Source organism: Hevea brasiliensis, chromosome 9 (genome assembly GCF_030052815.1).
Source record: "Hevea brasiliensis isolate MT/VB/25A 57/8 chromosome 9, ASM3005281v1, whole genome shotgun sequence".
NCBI classification, from domain to species: Eukaryota; Viridiplantae; Streptophyta; class Magnoliopsida; order Malpighiales; family Euphorbiaceae; genus Hevea; species Hevea brasiliensis.
This window is the reverse complement of record NC_079501.1, coordinates 32555690-32574870: the sequence shown is the minus strand read 5'-3', so window position 1 is coordinate 32574870 and position 19181 is coordinate 32555690. Positions and strand designations below refer to the sequence as shown.

Sequence of the window (19181 nt, the reverse complement as noted above, 5' to 3'; positions counted from 1 at the left end):
TCACAATTGATGTCATCCATATGATGCAATAAAACTTTTCTTCTTTTTTTTCCTTTTCCTTAATTTTTCAATAATTTTTTAATTTAATTCTCGATTCCGAAATTTTCGTTTCTCCAATTTTATTGAACAGTTAGGTCAGGAGTCATCTCTAGGGGTGAATTGACCAAATTGCCCCTCGACAGTGTAATCCGGTTTGCAAGTTATTCGATGTTTCTTCCGGATCCCTAACCTAATTATTTGACCTACTTAACAATTCTTTTATGTGATTTTCTCTTTTCCACTGTGTGCGCAATAGTCCTAAGGACCGCGGCGTCACATTTTCCAGTTAAGACTGACCTCGTAGTTACTTCCCGAGAAAGTCACCCATCGCTGTGACTCCCGGTTCATTTAAACTTTTATTTTCTGTTTTTCTTATTTATACTTACCTATCTAACAATAACTAATTATTTACATTCAGGGCTGATCTAAGTGTCTTAGTTGTGGTTCTAATCCCCTTAATTGTCCAGACCGACACTGGTCATCAGAACAGTGAAATATACCAGGCTATGCAAATAGGGGTATTACACCATGCATGTATCTTAGGTTAGTGTTCTCACTGTTATGGGCATGAATCTTGGGTTAATGATCTTAATATTTTAGGTCTAGTAATGGAGCATCTCTTTTATGGAGGAAAAAGTCTCAGGGAGTGACGCTTAATTTGTTTGTTAATATATTGTAAAAAAACTATGCTTTTAGTTTTTCCTACCATGTATCCTGCACTGTGGTCTATCTTGAGCTATTGTTGTTGGTACTTTGGGGTGATGTTAGGTTCTTTAGTTTGTCTTTAGCTTTTATTTTATTTTTTTTTTTTTTTTTTTCATTTTGGCTTTGGGTTGTTGGTTTATTTTGTATTTGTTGGTTTTCTACAATTTTATTGTCAATATGTTCATGAGTTACAGCTTGTCTTGAGCAAAATCTGTTGATTCCATTGGTTTTTTTTTTTAATCATGTTGCCTTGTTATCTTTAGTCAAGTTTTTTCCTGGCTTCTTTTTATTAATAAATTCATTTGCTCAAAAGAAAAAAAAGAATACAAAAGTGAAATGATGAACAATAATCAACATAATAAAAAAAAAAAAACCAAAAAACTAGACACCATTAAAACTACAGGGAAGCTTCGCTAAAAGTCCAACCTTGAGATAAGACTTATCACAAGAACTCTGATCCACTAATATAGCCTCGCAGAAGCTAGGAATAAGGAGCAAGAATTTTATGTCAACAGAGGCTCAAAAGAGACCAACCAAATAGAACGGAAAGCTCATAAAAAAATTGTTTCTTTTTAATTGAAAACATAAAAAAGCAGTAGATATCATCCTAGTAAATAAAAAAAAAAAAAAAAGAAATAGCTAGCTGCCTTCCTAGCCAAAGATTAAACCCAATTACCAAGAATTTATGTCACGACCTAACTAAGGGGTCGTAACCGGTGCTAGAAAATAGGTCAGCTTAAGGCTACTAGAACTCATAGCAAGTCTAAGACTGTAGACTTTGACCTTCTAAGGGCCCATATAACTACTTTGGAGCTTTCCTCAAAATCTAAGGAAAGTTTTTTCCTCCCTAAGGCTTAGAGTCATCAAAAAGAGCTTAAAACTTTTAGTGCATTATGTTGAAATTTCTTTTTCTATTTCTGTCTTTAATTATCATTATTATTGTACTAAACTTTATTTGTACAAAATTAAACTCTTTCTATAACCTTCACATGACTGCTATAAACCACATAACTTCCTTTGAATTGTTTCCCTAGGAAGAGCAAACTATAAACCTTTAGTTTTTTATCTATATTATGGCTATTCATTATCTTTATACATAAACTATGGGAATGTCCCCTTAAAGGGACCTCTTTTACTTAGATAAAGCATTTTGTTTAACTTTAACTACATCCTATTAATTATACTATCTTTACTTCTTTATGAACATTCAATCTACCTTTGGTATTGAAATATTTAAGAGGGTCATTGATTACCCCAGTAGACTTTTATTAAATTTCTCAATTTAGTATAACTAATAGGATAAAACCTTACTCTATCTTCTTTACATACATATGCATTCAGATTTTATCATGCTCTTCCATGGGAACATCTCACTACACATGTATCTAAACAACCAACTGGCAAGCACATTTTTCATGATGTCATTATACATTAGACATAAATGCCCACACCACAAACATAAAACATCAAATACATATACTTACATAAGCCCAGTAGACTTTTATTAAATTTCTCAATTTAGCATGACTAATAGGATAAAACCTTACTCTATCTTCTTTACATACTTATGCATTCAGATTTTATCATGCTCTTCCATGGGAACATCTCACTACACATGCATCTAAACAACCTACTGGCAAGCACATTTTTCATGATGTCATCATACATTAGACATATTTGCCCACACCACAAACATAAAACATCAAATACATATACTTACATAACCTTATAACATGACATAAATACATACTTCTACACTATTAACACATTTATACATAACATGTTGACTGCTAACACTATTACAACCTTAATTTTTCTAACATGTCATAATCACTCCTATATTCCTATGATTCTGCTACCTGCAAAAACTGATTAGTTGGGGGGGGGGGGGGGGTTGTTGTGAGCTGGGAGGCTTAGTAAGTATAAACTCCTTAAAGCATTTATATACACCTTTAATTATATACACATGGTTTGCCAAGCACTTGAACGCATCAATCATCAAACCTATGCAAACATGGTAGTCATGTCATCAGTGCCCAGCTCATATAGAGGCTCCTTAGGGCTTTCACTTAAACATGACATGTATCATATAAGATTTACTTAAAGATCTTCCTATAAGATTTACTTATGGATCCATAACATACATAACATAACAAAGTCAATAAACATGAGGGAAGTCAATGGGTCATCCATAATCTACCTCACATTATAAACATATATGCAATTTCATCAAGTATGATTATAATGCATTAAACCCTAATACCAATGCATTTCCTAATGCACGATTATGCTTAAAGCAGAAATTAAAGTAATTAAAAGCATTTGAAATTAATTTAAGCAATTTATACTTACCTATAGTAGTACTTATTCATTTATTTTTACCCCCTAAATTTGGCAGGTAGAATTGATTTGATACGTGCTTCCTAGGATGTTCTGACCTCAAATTGACTCAAGGCCTGACTTCCTTGAACTTTGATCACCGGCTCTAATCAAGTGGTGAAACAACAAACATATTAATTTTATATCCTAGACTTCCTAAAAACATATATTGGACCTTTAATGTACATCATCTAGGTCCTTTTGGGTAGCAAAATCATGTTTTGGAAGCGTTAGAACTAAAGCAGAAATAAGGCTAGCAGAACCAGGTTTGGCTATCGAAGTCTTGAACTTCGACTGTCGAAACCTTGAACATCAGCTGCCCCTTTCGAGAAGTAGCTACTGTGGTTGCTGAAGTATTGAGCCTTATTTTTCCTTTTGTCTAAAAATGACTACGACTATCAAAGTCTTAGACTTTGACCATCAAACCTGGAGATTTTCCAGATTAACTCAAAAAACTATATGCTTCGGCTATTGAAATAATGGTTTTCGGCAGCTGAACCTAGGAATTTTTAGAACTCCTAAGATGAAAACTTGTAGAAACTCTTGCCCAAACAACTCAAAACTCTAATCAAGCTCCCAAAACATGATCCATACATCCTAACACGAAATTAAGGCCTAAAACAACTTGAAAAGACACTCAATACCAATATACATCATCCAAGAACATACAAGCCTAGGTTTTCCCCAAAAATAACATAACACAAACATGGATTTCTTCGAATCCATCAAGTAATATTAGCTATTTAAGGCCCATAACACTTAAACATGACTAAACTAACAGTAAAAACATGTAATTTCAACATACATCACAAAACTCTAACCCTAACGTGCATAATTTCTCAAAAACCCATCTTAAACACAACTTTACATGAAATTGACATTATAAAAACCTAATTTCTAATCAACATGCTTAGATTTACCTATTAGATCAAGCAGAAAAGAATGTTACCTCTTTTCTTAGAACTTGAAAGTGGGAAAAATCAAGCCCCAAAACTTGAATATATTCTCTCAAACTTCCAAAAGGAAGAATCATCCTCCAAAACTTGAAAATCCCCAAGAAAATTGCTTCAAAGAGCTCCTTGTATGCTCTAGCAGTTGAGAGAGAGAAAAAGAGAAAACCCAAGTATTTTGGTAGCAAAAATTAGCTTTGGACCCTTTAACTTTCTGTAGTTGGAATCTATTCTGTCCAAAAAGAGTACTTAAATAAGAAAAGGGACTTCGATTGCTGAAAGTCCATCCTTTGGCTGCCAAGTTCCTTTTGCCCAACACGTACACTTAAAACTTTCAGAAAAGAAGACCTTTAAAACATTTTTATTTTCTTAAAAGCATTTTGACTACTTCAAACACACATACATAAACATATTTTTACATCTTACCACCACTCCCTTATCAGTGAAGTTTTTAATTTTTACCAAAATATTTCGTCAAAGACAGATATTTCGACATTGAAAAATGGTGGGTATTACAATTTAGGTACATATTACCAGATCTTGACTAGAGCAAACTGCCTCTAATTTCCATAGCAAACATGATCAAGACTAAAACATATGAAAAATAAGTTGATTAACACTAGGCCCAACAAATCAAAGGAAAAGATTATAAAAAGGAAACTATGTCATCAATATGCTGAGAACTATGTTCGACAAATTCATCAACTGCTAAGTTTACTTCCCTTGGAATATGGTAGAAATTGGATCCACTTAAAGCCCCAAGGCATTAAACAATAGAGTTCATTATAGAGAACAACATTCAAGGAACAAAGTCCAAATTAAGACTCATGAATAATATTTTTTGAATTTGACTCAATAATAAAAAGAACTACTTAAATTCAAACTTGGTATGGTGAAGCAAACTTGTAAGGCTTTGGCAATTGCTTAAGTTCAACAACGTTAGAGTCCAAAATGCCAGTTGCACATGAGAAAATGCAAATAAAATTACCAGTTGAGTCTCAAAGGACTCCCCCAATCCTACTCCTTCTTGGTTTTCCTAACGATGATCCATCTACATTCCATTTGTAACATCTCAAAGGAGGAAGGCACCATTGAACAAATGGCCTTTTTATGACTTAATTGGTCCAACTTCTTATGGCCGAAGATATAATTAACAAATCAAACCTGGAGAATGGAAATCCAAGATCAAGAGCTTTCATCGAAGTAGTAGCCGAATGAAACAAAATTAAAGCGTAAAGAGAAGATCTGTCAACATTCCTGTTATTAAAAGCCTTCTCATTCCTTGCAAGCCACAATAACCACATAATCGCATAGAAAAGGTTCAATCAGAATTTGGTTTGGAATTTTCTAGAACATAAATATCTCCATTCATTAAACAACATTAAAACAGAGCTAGGAATACATAAAAGGATGCCCTACCACTTTAAGAACCAACACCAAACTCTCTTTGAGAAAGGATAGTGGAATAAGATAAAAGAAATAAACTCATTTTTAGCTAGACACAAGGGACAAATATTCGATCAAGCAAATTAATTAAAGATAGCCATTGTTGTGTACATAGCCTCTCTTCACGCATTAGCCATACAAAAAGCTTAGACTTCTATGGAGCATAACTAAGCCAAATAGAAGCTGGGTGCAAAGAATTATGAAATGAAGCATTGAGAAGACAAATGTAAAGTGAATGAACAATGAAAGCACCACTAAACGTTGGTTTCCAAACTAATCTTTCATGCCTAGTACTATAGAGGGAGAGAAATTATAATCTCTAAAAAGTACTCAAGTTGTTCTAATTCCCAATGATTGAAGATTCCAATTTCAGCGCAAATTATTCCACAACCCAAAATTACATACTAAGGAATCATAATAAAAAGAAAGATTAAAAAAGCGAGGAAATACATCCTTTAAAGCACCATTTGGCAGCCACTTATCATGCCAAAGACAACACACTCACCATTCCCTTGCACAAGACAAATTTTGTCAAGAATTGAAAAATCATTGATTGAAAAGGAAATAGACCTTTAAATGTTTCTCAAAATAGGAGAAATAGAGCTTCTCATAGTAAAAAACAATCCATCAGGTTAAAAAGAATTTGATCATAATAGAGTTGCCCAACCTGCATTTGGATTTTCTTGCAATCTCCAATTCCATTTGAAAAGAAGGGTTTGATTATGAAATTGGAAATACCTAGCCCTCCTTTTTTTTCTTTGGCCACATTAAAGTATACATGTTGACAAGATATATCTTCCTTATATTGCACCCACTAGACAAAAAAAAAGGCTCAAATATTTTGCTTGCAACTTTGCTTGGAACTTTGAACATAGACATGTAATAGATAAGTATATTTATCAGGTACTTTCTGACATGCAAAGGATTTTACTTTTTCAAAAAGCCAACTTGTGCTCAATTTTTTGGATCATCGATAACCAAATAATGTAATATATAGTACTTGCCTCGAGAGGAAAACCCAAATAACGGGAAGACAAATACCCTTCCTTGCAACTAGCTAAAGTTGTTGCTGATTGAAGGAATAAAACACTTGTGGAAATTGACTTTTAGCCCTGACACCATCTGAAAACACCTTAAGATTCTAGAAATCGCAATAACAAATTGTAGTTCTAAAGGGAAGAAAAATAAAGCATCATCTGCAAACTGTTGGTGAGAAATTGGAACACCACGTAAACCAAGTGAGGCTCCCTGAAACCACCCTTGCTTATATGCCTTGTTCACAAGCAAAGAAAAGGGTTCAACTATAAGAATAAATTAAAAAGCAATAAAGGATCGCCTTGCCTTAAACCATTTTTTTATTGCAAATCCACAATGGGACACCATTTAACCAATGTAGAAACACAAGCATTAGCGATGCAAGACCTAATCCAACATCTACATTTTTTTCCAAAGCCCATAAACCTAATGGCATTATCAATGTAAGACCAACAAACACAATTAAAAGCTTTCTTTCAGTCATTTTTAAAGAGAAAGCATTTCCCGTTGCTTTTCTTATAAAAATCAATCACCTCACTTGCAATCAAGAAGTTAGTAATGATCCATTTATGAACGCACTTTGTTTGCGTTAATAACTGATGGTAGAACAAATTTTAGTCTATTCGTAAGAAGCTTTGATACAATTTTATAAATGCCATAAATAAGGCTTATTGGCCTAATATTTTGCACACCGAAAAAAACCTGGCAATTTTGATAGTAGGACAATGAAAGAAGAGTGAATCGTTGATTGTAGAAAAATGGACAAATAGAACTCATTAAACAAATTTAAACAATAGATAAAGTGAGATACATTTTTTTTTTAATTTTCACTGTAAATTAAAAAGATTTGAATTTAAAATCTCTTTTTTTTTTTTCCTTTCATGTCAATCATTATTATTTATCATGTCAAATATAACCAAGTCCACTCATAACCCATTAAAGATGCAATGGAGAAGTTTGTCAACATCCAGACCAGAGAAGGTTGTCGGAAAACCATATTCAGCATCCCTAGTTCTGTCACAATCAAGTTGATAGCACTAAAGAAATGGATGGGTAGATCTTTCTATCAAAGGGGAAAAGGAAAATACTCCAACAATTGTCAGAGCAGCAAGTTGTGTCACCCTCTGTATTTACCTCCATGCTTACTTGAAGCTCTGATCTTGCAAATCGCCTGCACAAGTTCAGGATATTCTATAATTATTTTCAGTTCAATTGCTTATTAAAAACGATTTGGTTTGGTGGAAGGGAGCAAATGCTCAACTTCATTAATGGAAGTTGGATCTTGTGCCATGAACTTAATAATATATCAATGGGTTTGGCAAATAGATTGATGAGAGGCTTAGTATTTCAGGAGTTTCCAATATGCTAGTCCCATAAACACTAGTCGGAAAAAACATGTTGAGTATCATCTATCAAATATTCCAATACAAAATTAATTACTTGATCACACAATGGACCCGTACACCCTGGTATCCCAAAAATGTTCCACACAAAAACAAATAAATATTCCTCTTTCGGACATCTTCTTGATCAAGAATGGGCAGAAAAGGAAAAAAAATTAGTACAAGACAAAAGTATATCATTTACATAATTTGCTTATTCTAATCGAGTAACTAAAGAAAATTGCGAGTGGATTTGACTGGTGCCAGCATTGAAATTCCGGAAGGATTCTCTGAAACCACTTCCCAGAATAAAATTTGTAAAATTGAAAGGATATACCCATCTAATTAATCGCCACATCAAAGTACAAAAAACCTACCTCAAAGTCTCTCTCCTTTTCAAAACTGTCTTCTTGTGTCAACTTATGGATGTCTACCAATCATGCATGGATGTCTACCATTATGCCAATCTCTCAATTGTAGCTGTAACGCACTCAGATCCACTGCAATCGCTTTAGTTTTTCCACTACCACTAAATAAACTAGCATTGGGTTATAATGGAAACCCCCTGGTCACCTCATCAGCCACAATAATTTTCTGGCTGTGCTTGGTGTACTATACAATAAAAATACTGAATAGATATTTATGTATGTCTGTATCGATCCCACAATAATTTTCTGGATGTGCTTGGTGTACTATACACTTAAAATACTGAATAGATATTTATGTATGTCTGTATCGATCTGTTGCTTCCCTTTTTGACCTTTCTCAACCCAAGGCTGTACAACTTCAGAAATTCTTATTGTGCAGGTGGAGTTGTTAAGAATTGAGGGAAGAGGGTCGTAAACTAAAGTTATATACGCAACCCAATTTTCTCTTTAGAATTTAGAAATGCTCTTTGTGGAACTCAAACTTGGTGGAACCTTTTTGATTGAACTCATAGCAGAGCTTGCTGAGTTCTTTAGCCAAGACAGGCGCACCACAGTAAAAAACACCTGCTCCAAAAACCCCAATGATATTATTAAAAGAAGCAAAATTAAGTAAGGTCTTGTTTACTTGAGCTTTTTGAGAGATACACTTACCTATCCTTGCATTACAGTGCTTGGAACATAATTTAGAGAGAACCTTCTTCCAATTAGGCCTTGCAAAATGGGTTCGTACCTGATGAGAAAATTGGATACGTTTCAGTAAGAAAAAAAAAGATTCGTCTAGAATTGCGATGTGGTGATCAAATTGCAGGGCAACAGAAGGTGTTGGAAGAAAACAAGATTTTGACATCAGAAATCTTACCCTTGTGCCAGAAACAATGTCCACGCCGTTCTTTGCATGGTTTAGGGCTTGGACCATGGTAATGAGGGCTGAACGGGCGTCACCTTCTTCATAAACACTGGTCAAGTAATTGTGCATTTCAATCACACCCTGGAGTTCAAACAAATAGTTAACAATCAAGGAAACATAGAAAATTCTTTCAAAATAATTATATGATTCCAAGCTAAATTGATATACCCTTTGATCAATGTCTGCGACTTCATTCATGACCCCTTTGAACCAATCAAAGGAACCTTGTTCCCTAGTTACCCAATAGAAATAAGCATTGGTAGTCCTCAGAGTCTTCTTTCGTTTTGGAGAGGTTCTATTATGAGTCGAAGCATCATTACTTCCAACACTTAAATCTGATGTCCTACTGATATCTGATCCCAAATCCTGAAACGTTAGGCATCAGAAATATGATTTTCCAAATTTCTTTGATTATAAAAGGAACATGTTAGAAAGTGAAAAATTGGAGCAGAATTTCTGGTTACTTACTGCCTGCTCCTCCATTTTGACAATGTTATTGAGCAAATCTTTTAGAATGCTGATAAAAGGAGTTGCTCCAATTCCAAGACCAACTAGTAACAGCACATCGTATTTCCGGTAGTCTTGTGCTGGGGCGCCATAGGGGCCATCTATTAAGAGCTTTGGCAAACTGTTATCAAATAATGATGTTAAATAACTGATATTGTGCTAACAAATGCTAGGACGACCAATTAAAAAATGTAAGTAAAAGTGACGTATTCTTTACCATTTTTTGGTTGTTTCATCAGCCCTGAGAAGTCCACTCTTCCCAGCTACAGGACGTTCGCAGACCTCTGAGAATACCCTTTTAAGTTCTTGGGTCCAGTCACCTAGCTGCCGAATGTGAACACTAAGATAGTCATCACCAGGAGCGGAGGTAATGGAAAATGGATGCCTGGATGCAAAATCGAATTATGTTAAGCAAAGAAACCACTTCGCATTAGATGGTATAATCCATCAGAAACTCATGAAAAATAAACTGGACGAGAAATTGCCACAACGGCCACAACGGATGTTATACCACAACAGAAATTTTCATCAGTTAAGCCACAACGGATTTCTGTTGAGGCCAAACTGAAGATTGTATAATTTCAATCATTGGCCAAAGCCAAATTGAAGATTGTATCAATGTACATATGATGGGGAAGTTTCAGGGACAGAAACTGCATTAGCCATGTGGCCATGTTTAACAGGTTTTCTCCCACTCACAGGACCACTTAAAGTGGCTAGCATAACGACAGCTCCAGTAGCACAGGAGGTAGAGCTACCAAGAGTGCCTCCAACACTAAAAGAAGTGATATAAGGAACATTGGTAGTGACTTACCACTCGAATGGAGAAACAGCAGGGCACTGGACGAACATGTACTGCCCACTCTTGTATCGAAACTGGGAAGGCTTTGACATTTGCAATGTGAGGACATTACCAGGATAAATTGCAACCTAAATATTTTACAATTGAAGAAAAAGAGAAGTTATGGTGCGTCTTAACCACAAAGAGAAACTTTGGACTATCAAAGAGGCAAAAAATTTGCTTGGCTTTAAAATTTGCAGAAATGCGTTTTCAATTGGATGCCTTTAGGACCTTGTACTCACCTTCCGAAGCTGGACGGTATAGAAGCCAGAACGAAAAAATCTCAGTGCTCTTTCACCGGCGTATAATAAAACTGGAACAGCAAGATACATCCATGTCTGCAGACATGAACTCAACTTCAATTTACGTTTTCAATGACTGTCAATAAAATTCTTGTAATTGATAAAGAAAAGAATATTAATTATACCGTCTTTAGGTACCATCTATGCACTAGATAGAGGAATACACCATGGATGATGAGCAGGATGTAGACAAGGACAAATAGGTGGTGTGAATACCAGAATGCATTGAACCCAGTGAGCCTATCAAAGGGTTTTGGAAACTTAATGAGGCTCCGCCTGAACCACCGCGTTGCAAGCGTAAATGCAATTGCCATAAAGATAACCATTAAAATTCCAGTCACGCCCTCAGCCCCTCTAGCCAATTTAGCATAACTGGGTTTATGTCCTCCAAAGTCATCATGCAAATAACTCTGATATTCTTGATCAGATGAATTTATCAGCCTCGGAAAATCACAAGCAAGGTGGTTTCCAGCATGGAGAATGACACCAATTACAATTGCGGCTGCAATAGTCTGCTCACATTTATGAATTAAGGAGACTAAGAAATGAATGTACTCTACTGCATTCAAATTAAAATATTTCTTTTTTGGATATCATAATACTGAACATATATGAATCTCTATACAGTCTATCACTTTTAGATGCATTGATTATTGTGATTTCAATTAGTAGGATCGTAGTTCTTTCATGAATTCCAAAAACCACACAACTGTAACAATCTGCAACAATAGACACACATACAATCTATGCATTAGTATAATCTTGGGATTTCTCGTTGGGAATATATGTGAAATGGCATTTTCTTTCTGAAGATTTGTGAAAGTGCATTTAACCAAGAAAAGAAATTGAAAAGGAATGCATTATCGAGCTAATTATACCCGATGGAGATACATACAAGTCATGACTTGCAATCAGATAAGCACGTCTGTCACCTAAAGGAAAATTCATACCTAGGCAAGAGTACATGTGATGAGCACTGTTTGAGAAACAGAGGATCCCAGAACTAGCAGGTCCTTTTGTTGTTTTAATTAACTTTGTACAAGGTTGTTAAAATTTTCCGTTTTCTTAAAGGTAGGATTTGGACCTTAGCTGGCCTAAAAGTTTTCTAAATTAAAAGAATGTTGTTGAGTTATAATCAAAAATCAAATTGAGATCTATATCTTCATTATTATTTTTAGGATTACCCCTAATTTCAGTCTGGATAGTATTATTTTTTATGGGAAAATAAACTTAAATAGAGTGTAAAATTAATTAGTGAATCATTTTACTGTAATTAAAAACTTATTATTATTTTTTTATTATAAATACCATTTTAAAAATTTCAAATGAATGTTTCACCATTTGTTGGTCTTCTTGTTGAACAGCAACATCCTTACGAGATTAATTAATTAGGAGGAGAAAAATGAGTAATCTTGGAGAAAATTAGCATATAATTTTCTGTAATCTTGGCAGCCTTTGCTTCCTTTTTTTAAGTCAGACAAATTTGAGTGGTATCTACCGAGTACATACTGCCTAACCACATATTAGGGCATGGAAGGTTATTCATTTGTCAACTTTTGCTGCGTGTACATGCACTATTCCTGATAGAATATTTAAGTACAGGGCCAAGATGGCAAGACCGACCATCATGTTGACTTTTAGATAAAGTCTCCTCTATGGGACCCAAGGATAAACGTATAGAATAAGCAATAGAAGCAATAAGAGGGGTTGGTAAATGATTTGGGATGTACCTTGTGAAAATTAATGTTGTCGTCGAAGGGCACGAAGTAACCTAATCTTGTGGATCTGAGCCAGGTTATTGTATTTCTACACACTGGCAAGAGAATGAGAGCCATGTTGAGCTTCAATGTCTCTGCTGCACCTTTAGCTGTTAGGAGACAATAACCCATGACTTTGAAAGCATTTTTTTGCTTGTATTGGATGAATTTCCATGTGAACAAGCCGATCATTATCAAAACCCATAGTGCTAAAACCCAAATTCTCCTCCAATTCTCTTGTAAAAAGTAGATTAGCTGCCCGCTTAACCTCCTTATTGGGCCTCTCTTTCTTAGTCCTTGTAAGTTTTGGCTCAAAGCCTGGCTGGTGTAGCTTAGCGCTTGACTATAGCTGAGATACGTGTCCTTTTGGAGAAGAAGCGTCTCCAATTGCCATAGCTACATCAGCACCAAACAAACAGTGGATCAAAATATCAGCAAGTGAATATTATACACGGGACAAGAGGATCTTAATCATGTCAACTTATTGCACTATCATTGACGGACAATGCAGCACGCGTAATAGTTAAATACGTACATGCGGTGGGCGAAGACTAAAAAGAGGCTACTATTAGCTTATCTCACATGGCTACCCAACTACGAATGCCAAGACCAAAACGTGATAGGAAAGTGAGTTGAAATCATCAATCATGAAGTATAGATCATGTATGACACTTCAATATTGCAAATAATAACACCCTTATACTGAATAATAAACTTTTTCCTTCGAACTCTCCTTTTCTTATATTTAAAGCATAATTTACCTGATGACTTAGAATTTAAATTAAAATCTAGAAAGATGACAATGACAGAAAATAAATTAATACTAACCCTACCAAAAGGACATAAGAAACTAATTCTGAATGATAGTGTGTTGAGATATGATGTAGATGGTTGGTTGGGAGTTGGTGATGACCAAGTGATGGTGTGAAATGGTCTTGAAAATGCATAGGGACAACTGAAAACAACGTAGCAATGGTGATGAACAATAAATTGGATCAATTTTATTAACTATTTGTAAAACTAAAATCTTGCGTTGTTAACGTCGGCAAAAACCAGCTTTTTTGTCATTCTAAGCAACCTATATATTCATATATATTGCCTAACAGGATTGACATAACTAGCTAGTCTGTTTAAAAATTCCTGTTTTTATGCGAAGGAGTCACATGGACTGTGAAAGAATGTAAATAGGGTTGAGAGAGGAAAAAGAGAACAAAAGGCACACTCAAAGCAGTTCAACTACCAAATGTTTTTCAACATATATAGATATAGCTTACTAAATCAAATTAATTATATAACATCTCAAGAACTGCATTTTCAAATGCATTTAATCCTGGTGCACGGTTGAACAACATTGTAACCCTGACCCAATTGTTGGAAGATTTGGTGATTACTCGCCTAACAATGGACTTTGGAAGAATCAGTTTTAGAAGAATCAGTCTAACAAAAATACTGTGCGTTTTTTAAATAATATTTTTACAATACAAAAATCAATTAAAAAACGAAACTACTGGTCAAGATGGCCCTGATTAAACAAATTTAAACTTGTATGAAAATGAAACCATACTATAGATACATATTATTAAGTTTATTAAAATGCAGATTCCCTATAGCTTTTCCCAAATGCAAGTAAAAAGGAGATGATTGTGCGAAAATCTCTGTAACATTGAAATAGAAGCGTATGAAACCAAGTGTTTAGAAGACCCACCTCAATGTAGCCAAGTCTTTCAGGATCCAACTCTTCCATTATCAAAGCTGCGTACTCCTCTGCTTGTTCCTTTAATCTTGACAACTTGTTTGCAGATGCACTTAGCATGATAATCTAACAATTTTGAACAAATAGCAAAAAAATAAAATAAAATAAAATAAAATTTTCAACAATTATTTCCTATATATTGAAAACCAAAAATTAAAAAAAAAAAAAGAGAGAGAGAGAGAGAGAGCTTAATTGACTAAAAAGCCCCCACCAACCCCACTTGAGAACGTAATAATAACTTTTGGCGGTAAATTTGGAAAATTCAAGATGCCATCTGTCAACCTCAGAACCTTGAAAGTAAGACCCGTAGTTCACTAAATGAATGTCCAATAATTATAGATATGATCCTTGGCAATATGGGAAGAAGGAAACGTCAGAGACGGAGAAAAATCGAAACATGATTAATTATAATGGAGTAGTTAGCTTTGGAATTTCACGGAGTTAAGGCCACCGAATACTGGCCTACCGGTGATTATTATAACCAAAATGACACCCTGTAGGCTATAAGCCAATATGAGTCGCTTTGCTAGTAGATAATTTATTTTTGCCAGAACCTGACAGGATGGTGATGGCTAATTCAGGCACGTTATAGCAGCAGACCACTTAATCAATCAAAGATTAATTAAGCTTATTTTAATCGATATCGAAAGAGGCATGATTATCAATAGTACCTCTTTAACTTCTTCTTCCGTGATTCTTCCATCATCATTCTTGTCCACCCTGTGATACCCCAACAATAAGATTACATGAAGTATAAGATTAATCATTCAACTAAAAGAAATATTAAATTCTAGAATTTTATTTTTTTAATAATTTTGGCAGGGATGAAAAGACTGTTTTGTCCTTGCTTATCTCAAGCACTGTTGACTGTGAAGTTGTTATAAACAGGTACCCTTGAATTATCTTTTAGTTGAACGAATAATGTAGTGTTGATTAATTAAACAGCGGATTAATTAATTAATTAATAATAAAGTTCAAAAGTTACTGTCAAAAGAAAAAAAAGTTCAAAAGTTTTAAATTAATCATATAGTTTAATGCGTACATGTCGAAGAAGATCTGGAGACGAGAATCGAAGCTTTGATCGGTGATTTGTGACCAAAACTCGTAAAGCTCGTCTCTGGTAATCTTGTCCACTTTCAACCTCCGTCTCCTACCCAATGCATCGAAGAGTTCAAGAGCAAACTCCCTGGAATCTCTCATACCTACAAAAAGTCAAATAAAATGAGAAAAATCAAAGAGAACATGATTTTCACAAGTAATGGAAATGCTTTCAAAATGTTTGATTAAAAACCTATGCATTGGGCAAAATCGGCGCGATAAAGATAACCGTCTTTGGCAAGCTTCTCAAAATTGCTTTGAACTTCGTTCCATGCATCTACACCGTTGCTTTTACTGTTACTTATAAACCTCAATCCACGCAGCGCTTTTTGAGCACCGGAACGAGTCCGGTCCAGCTGTGCTCGCTGCTTTCTCAAAGCTCGAGCAGCCAAAGCCGACTCAAATCCACTTCCAACTCCATCATTGCTCGGAGAAGCCGACAACACCTTCGAAGCGTGTCCATGGCTCCAAGAAAACCTCCTCAGCTCTGCTTTCAACTCCTGCGAAAACTGCTTAGCTTTGGCCACCGCCTCCGCCTTCAACTCCTGCGAGAACTGTAGAAACTTATTCGACGAACTCCGCCTGATCGTCGGCGATCTCGACGCCGATGCAGACGCAGAAACTGGAGTTTCAGCTCCAGCTGAGGCGACTCCACTTCCATCTTCGATGTTAATAACCGTGGCCGGCTCGACACTCCGGAGGACAATAGTGTCATCATCCTGCAAATCAAGCGTGACTTCAACGAACTCTTCAGAAGGATTGAAGTCAGTACCGGGAGACGTTCCGGCGCTGAACGTTTCCTTGCCGGGAACGGAATCGGAGGCCCATCGGCGCTCATGTTTCGGTAAGCCCTTCATTGAAAGATATCCGACACGTATCAGTTGTTGTATAAGGTGGTGGTTTTACCTGTTAATGCGGGAGAGGGAAAGTGAGATCGAGCGATTTGTTAATCAAGTGAAGGAAGTATATATATTTGTCTTAATCTTTGAACGCGTTGGGAATCTAATAAAAAAGACATACACAAGGTGTCCGCAGCTCTAGAGAGAGAAAATTTTCTTGATAGGGAATGGAAAAAAGCAAGAAAAAGACAAGCTTCTGTACCACATCAAGAGAGAGACAGAGAGGGACTGAGTGCAGGCCTGGGGACCGAGGAAGAGCCAAGTAAATGTTTTGTACATGAGAGCGATAAACCCACCTAAACGCATTGCTTATATATAGATTAATATTTGAATAATTAAAACAATAAATAAATACAGTGATGCACTCTCAGAGAGAAAACTCTAAGTTCAATTTTTGAAAAGCATATTATTAAGAGAGGTAATTATAAATTTAAAAAAATTTTATAAATTTAAAAAATTTTCTTTTATTTACTGTAAAATTGACATAAAACGATGTCATAAGAAAACAAATAATAATAATAATAATAATAATAATAATAATAATAATAATAAAGAATGCATTTTATTTTAGGTGTTTCTGTGTCATGGCTTTCGTTATCATGGTGCATCGCAAAATAACGCGTTTATGCTGGGGTCGAAAAAAGGAGATACAGAAGAAAGAAAAGAAAATGGTCCTAAAGAGAGAGAGAGAGAGAGAGAGAGAGAGAGAGAGGGGAGGGGGAAGTGGAAGGAATATTATACATTCAAGTTAGACATGCGATTAGAGGTGGGGCCGTTGATATGAGGCCTTTAGGGTCCACGGCGTGGATGAGTTTTCTGAGCTAGCCTCTTTTCTGTAGCAAAGTGTGTCGTTGGTAGCACAAATGAGTCAACAGATAGAGATTCCATTTGCAATTATGATAAACAATTCCTAGACTTTAAAAATATCACTAATAAGAAATTCCTCAGTGATGGAGCTCTTTAATGCTACTAGCTAATCAAATATAGATTTCACATGTTTCTTGTAGGTGTCAATGGAATTTGACCCCTTTATAAGATGCTTGAGCTACCTATTATGTTGTTGGATTTGTGTGCAAAAACTCGCGCGAGGAGAAAATTTTTACATGTTTTTACTAGGTTTCCTTGGTAATTTCCATTCCAATTATTTAAAGAAGGATTGTCTTTGAAATCAAATGAAAAAGCTAGCTAAAAGCAAAATGATCTTGATGAAACCAAGACAGATAATCTAGTTGGATGTATTATTAACTAGGGTTTAAGGAGGTGGGGAAGACGAGTCAACCATGTGTTAAGGTTTTATTTGTGGAGTAATGGCATAATCTGAGCTTGCCATAATAGGTAGTTAGTCGATAATAGTTTAATTGTAATAGCCCGGCCCACTAGTGATATTGTCCGCTCTGGGCCGAAGCCCTCACGGTTTTAAAACGCGTTACTAGGAGTTACGAACCACCAACTTATAAACCCAGCATTTCTCCCGTGTTTTGCCGATGTAGGATTTGCCTAGGGTGTTACAATCCACCCCCCTTATGGGACTCAGCATCCTCGCTGAGGTTTGCCTCACCATCGATCAAGGTTACACGCGGAGCAGCTCTGATACCACAAATGTAATGGCCCGGCCCACTAGTGACATTGTCCGCTCTGGGCCGAAGCCCTCACAGTTTTAAAACGCGTCACTAGGAGTTACGAACCACCAACTTATAAACCCAGCATCTCTCTCGTGTTTTGCCGATGTGGGATTTGCCTAGGTGTTACATTAATTGATAAATAATGAGTACCATTTGGAAGAGAAAGAGAAGAATTTAAAGAAGATAATAAATTGGAAATCAAAGCTTGGGATGTGAAGATTATTTGGTGATGGGCAGTAAGGCCAATTCCTACTCTGATACCATATGATGGTTTAATTAACATTATTTCACTTGCTTCATTATTGTAACTTATAGTTCAGTAAATACGAATACATGTGTGATTAGGATAGAGCTCTATACATATACATATTCATATTCCTTCAATATATATATATATATATATATATATATATATTATGTTGAAGGAATATGGAGAATGAGGCAATAACATACCTCAAATGAGGTTACAATGCCTAACATTAGCTTAATAATTGCATACATTAGCTAGTATTTACACATAAAGGATATACATGTGACAGGATTAGATAATCTTTATTAGCAGGGTGTGCTTCCCATTTTAAGAGAATGTAATAAAAGAGGAAATATTAATTATATTTGGTAAAGCTAATTATCTTATAATAATATTAATTTATCTTGTTATAATTATCTATACAGAAACTAAGGCTCCTTTTGGTTCACCAAAAATTGATTCAAAAATGGGAATGTAACACCCCTGCTCCAACCACTAGAGGAATTGTCCGTTTTAGCCCACCTCATCCTGAGCCTCACGGTTTTATCCCATAGTGGAATGGAGAACTTCCCAGGAGGTCATTCATCCTAGGATTTCTCTCAAGCAAGCACGCTTAACCCTGGAGTTCTTCTAACTCTCCAAGCTATTCAACCAAAAGGAGCCTCTAGTGATTAGTTTTCCCCATTTCAATGTATGATTTGATTCATTCCTATGTCCTGCATTCCACTATCCTAGGTAGCCTCGCCATCCTAGAAGCCTGCCAAGAGTTTACTCTCTTATGCCACTCCTCGCCCTCATCGGACCGCTTTCCTAGGTCGGGTCATCACAAGCCCACCAGCTTCCTCCTAGTTCGTCCTCGAACCACACATCTACCAAAAGGG

At 35.6% G+C, this 19181-nt stretch overlaps 1 protein-coding gene across 2 annotated transcripts; it reads right to left on the bottom strand.

The window, feature by feature from the left end:
• Positions 1-7899: 7899 nt before the first annotated feature.
• On the bottom strand, positions 7900-16766 carry LOC131183252 (respiratory burst oxidase homolog protein A-like). 2 transcript variants are annotated; one of them, XM_058153698.1, is made up of 15 exons: positions 16631-16766; positions 15723-16435; positions 15474-15633; positions 15103-15151; positions 14384-14497; positions 12652-13074; positions 11047-11433; positions 10862-10957; positions 10593-10708; positions 9996-10163; positions 9740-9899; positions 9440-9637; positions 9224-9352; positions 9016-9094; positions 7900-8928 (listed from the first exon to the last, which is right to left on the bottom strand). In XM_058153698.1, the coding sequence occupies exons 2-15, from the start codon at positions 16384-16386 to the stop codon at positions 8819-8821; spliced, it is 2853 nt and encodes a 950-aa protein (XP_058009681.1). In that variant the 5' UTR covers positions 16387-16435; positions 16631-16766; the 3' UTR covers positions 7900-8818. The 2 variants fall into 2 exon arrangements, with proteins under 2 accessions (XP_058009681.1, XP_058009682.1); XM_058153699.1 differs by having other exon boundaries at positions 16550-16716.
• Positions 16767-19181: the final 2415 nt, after the last annotated feature.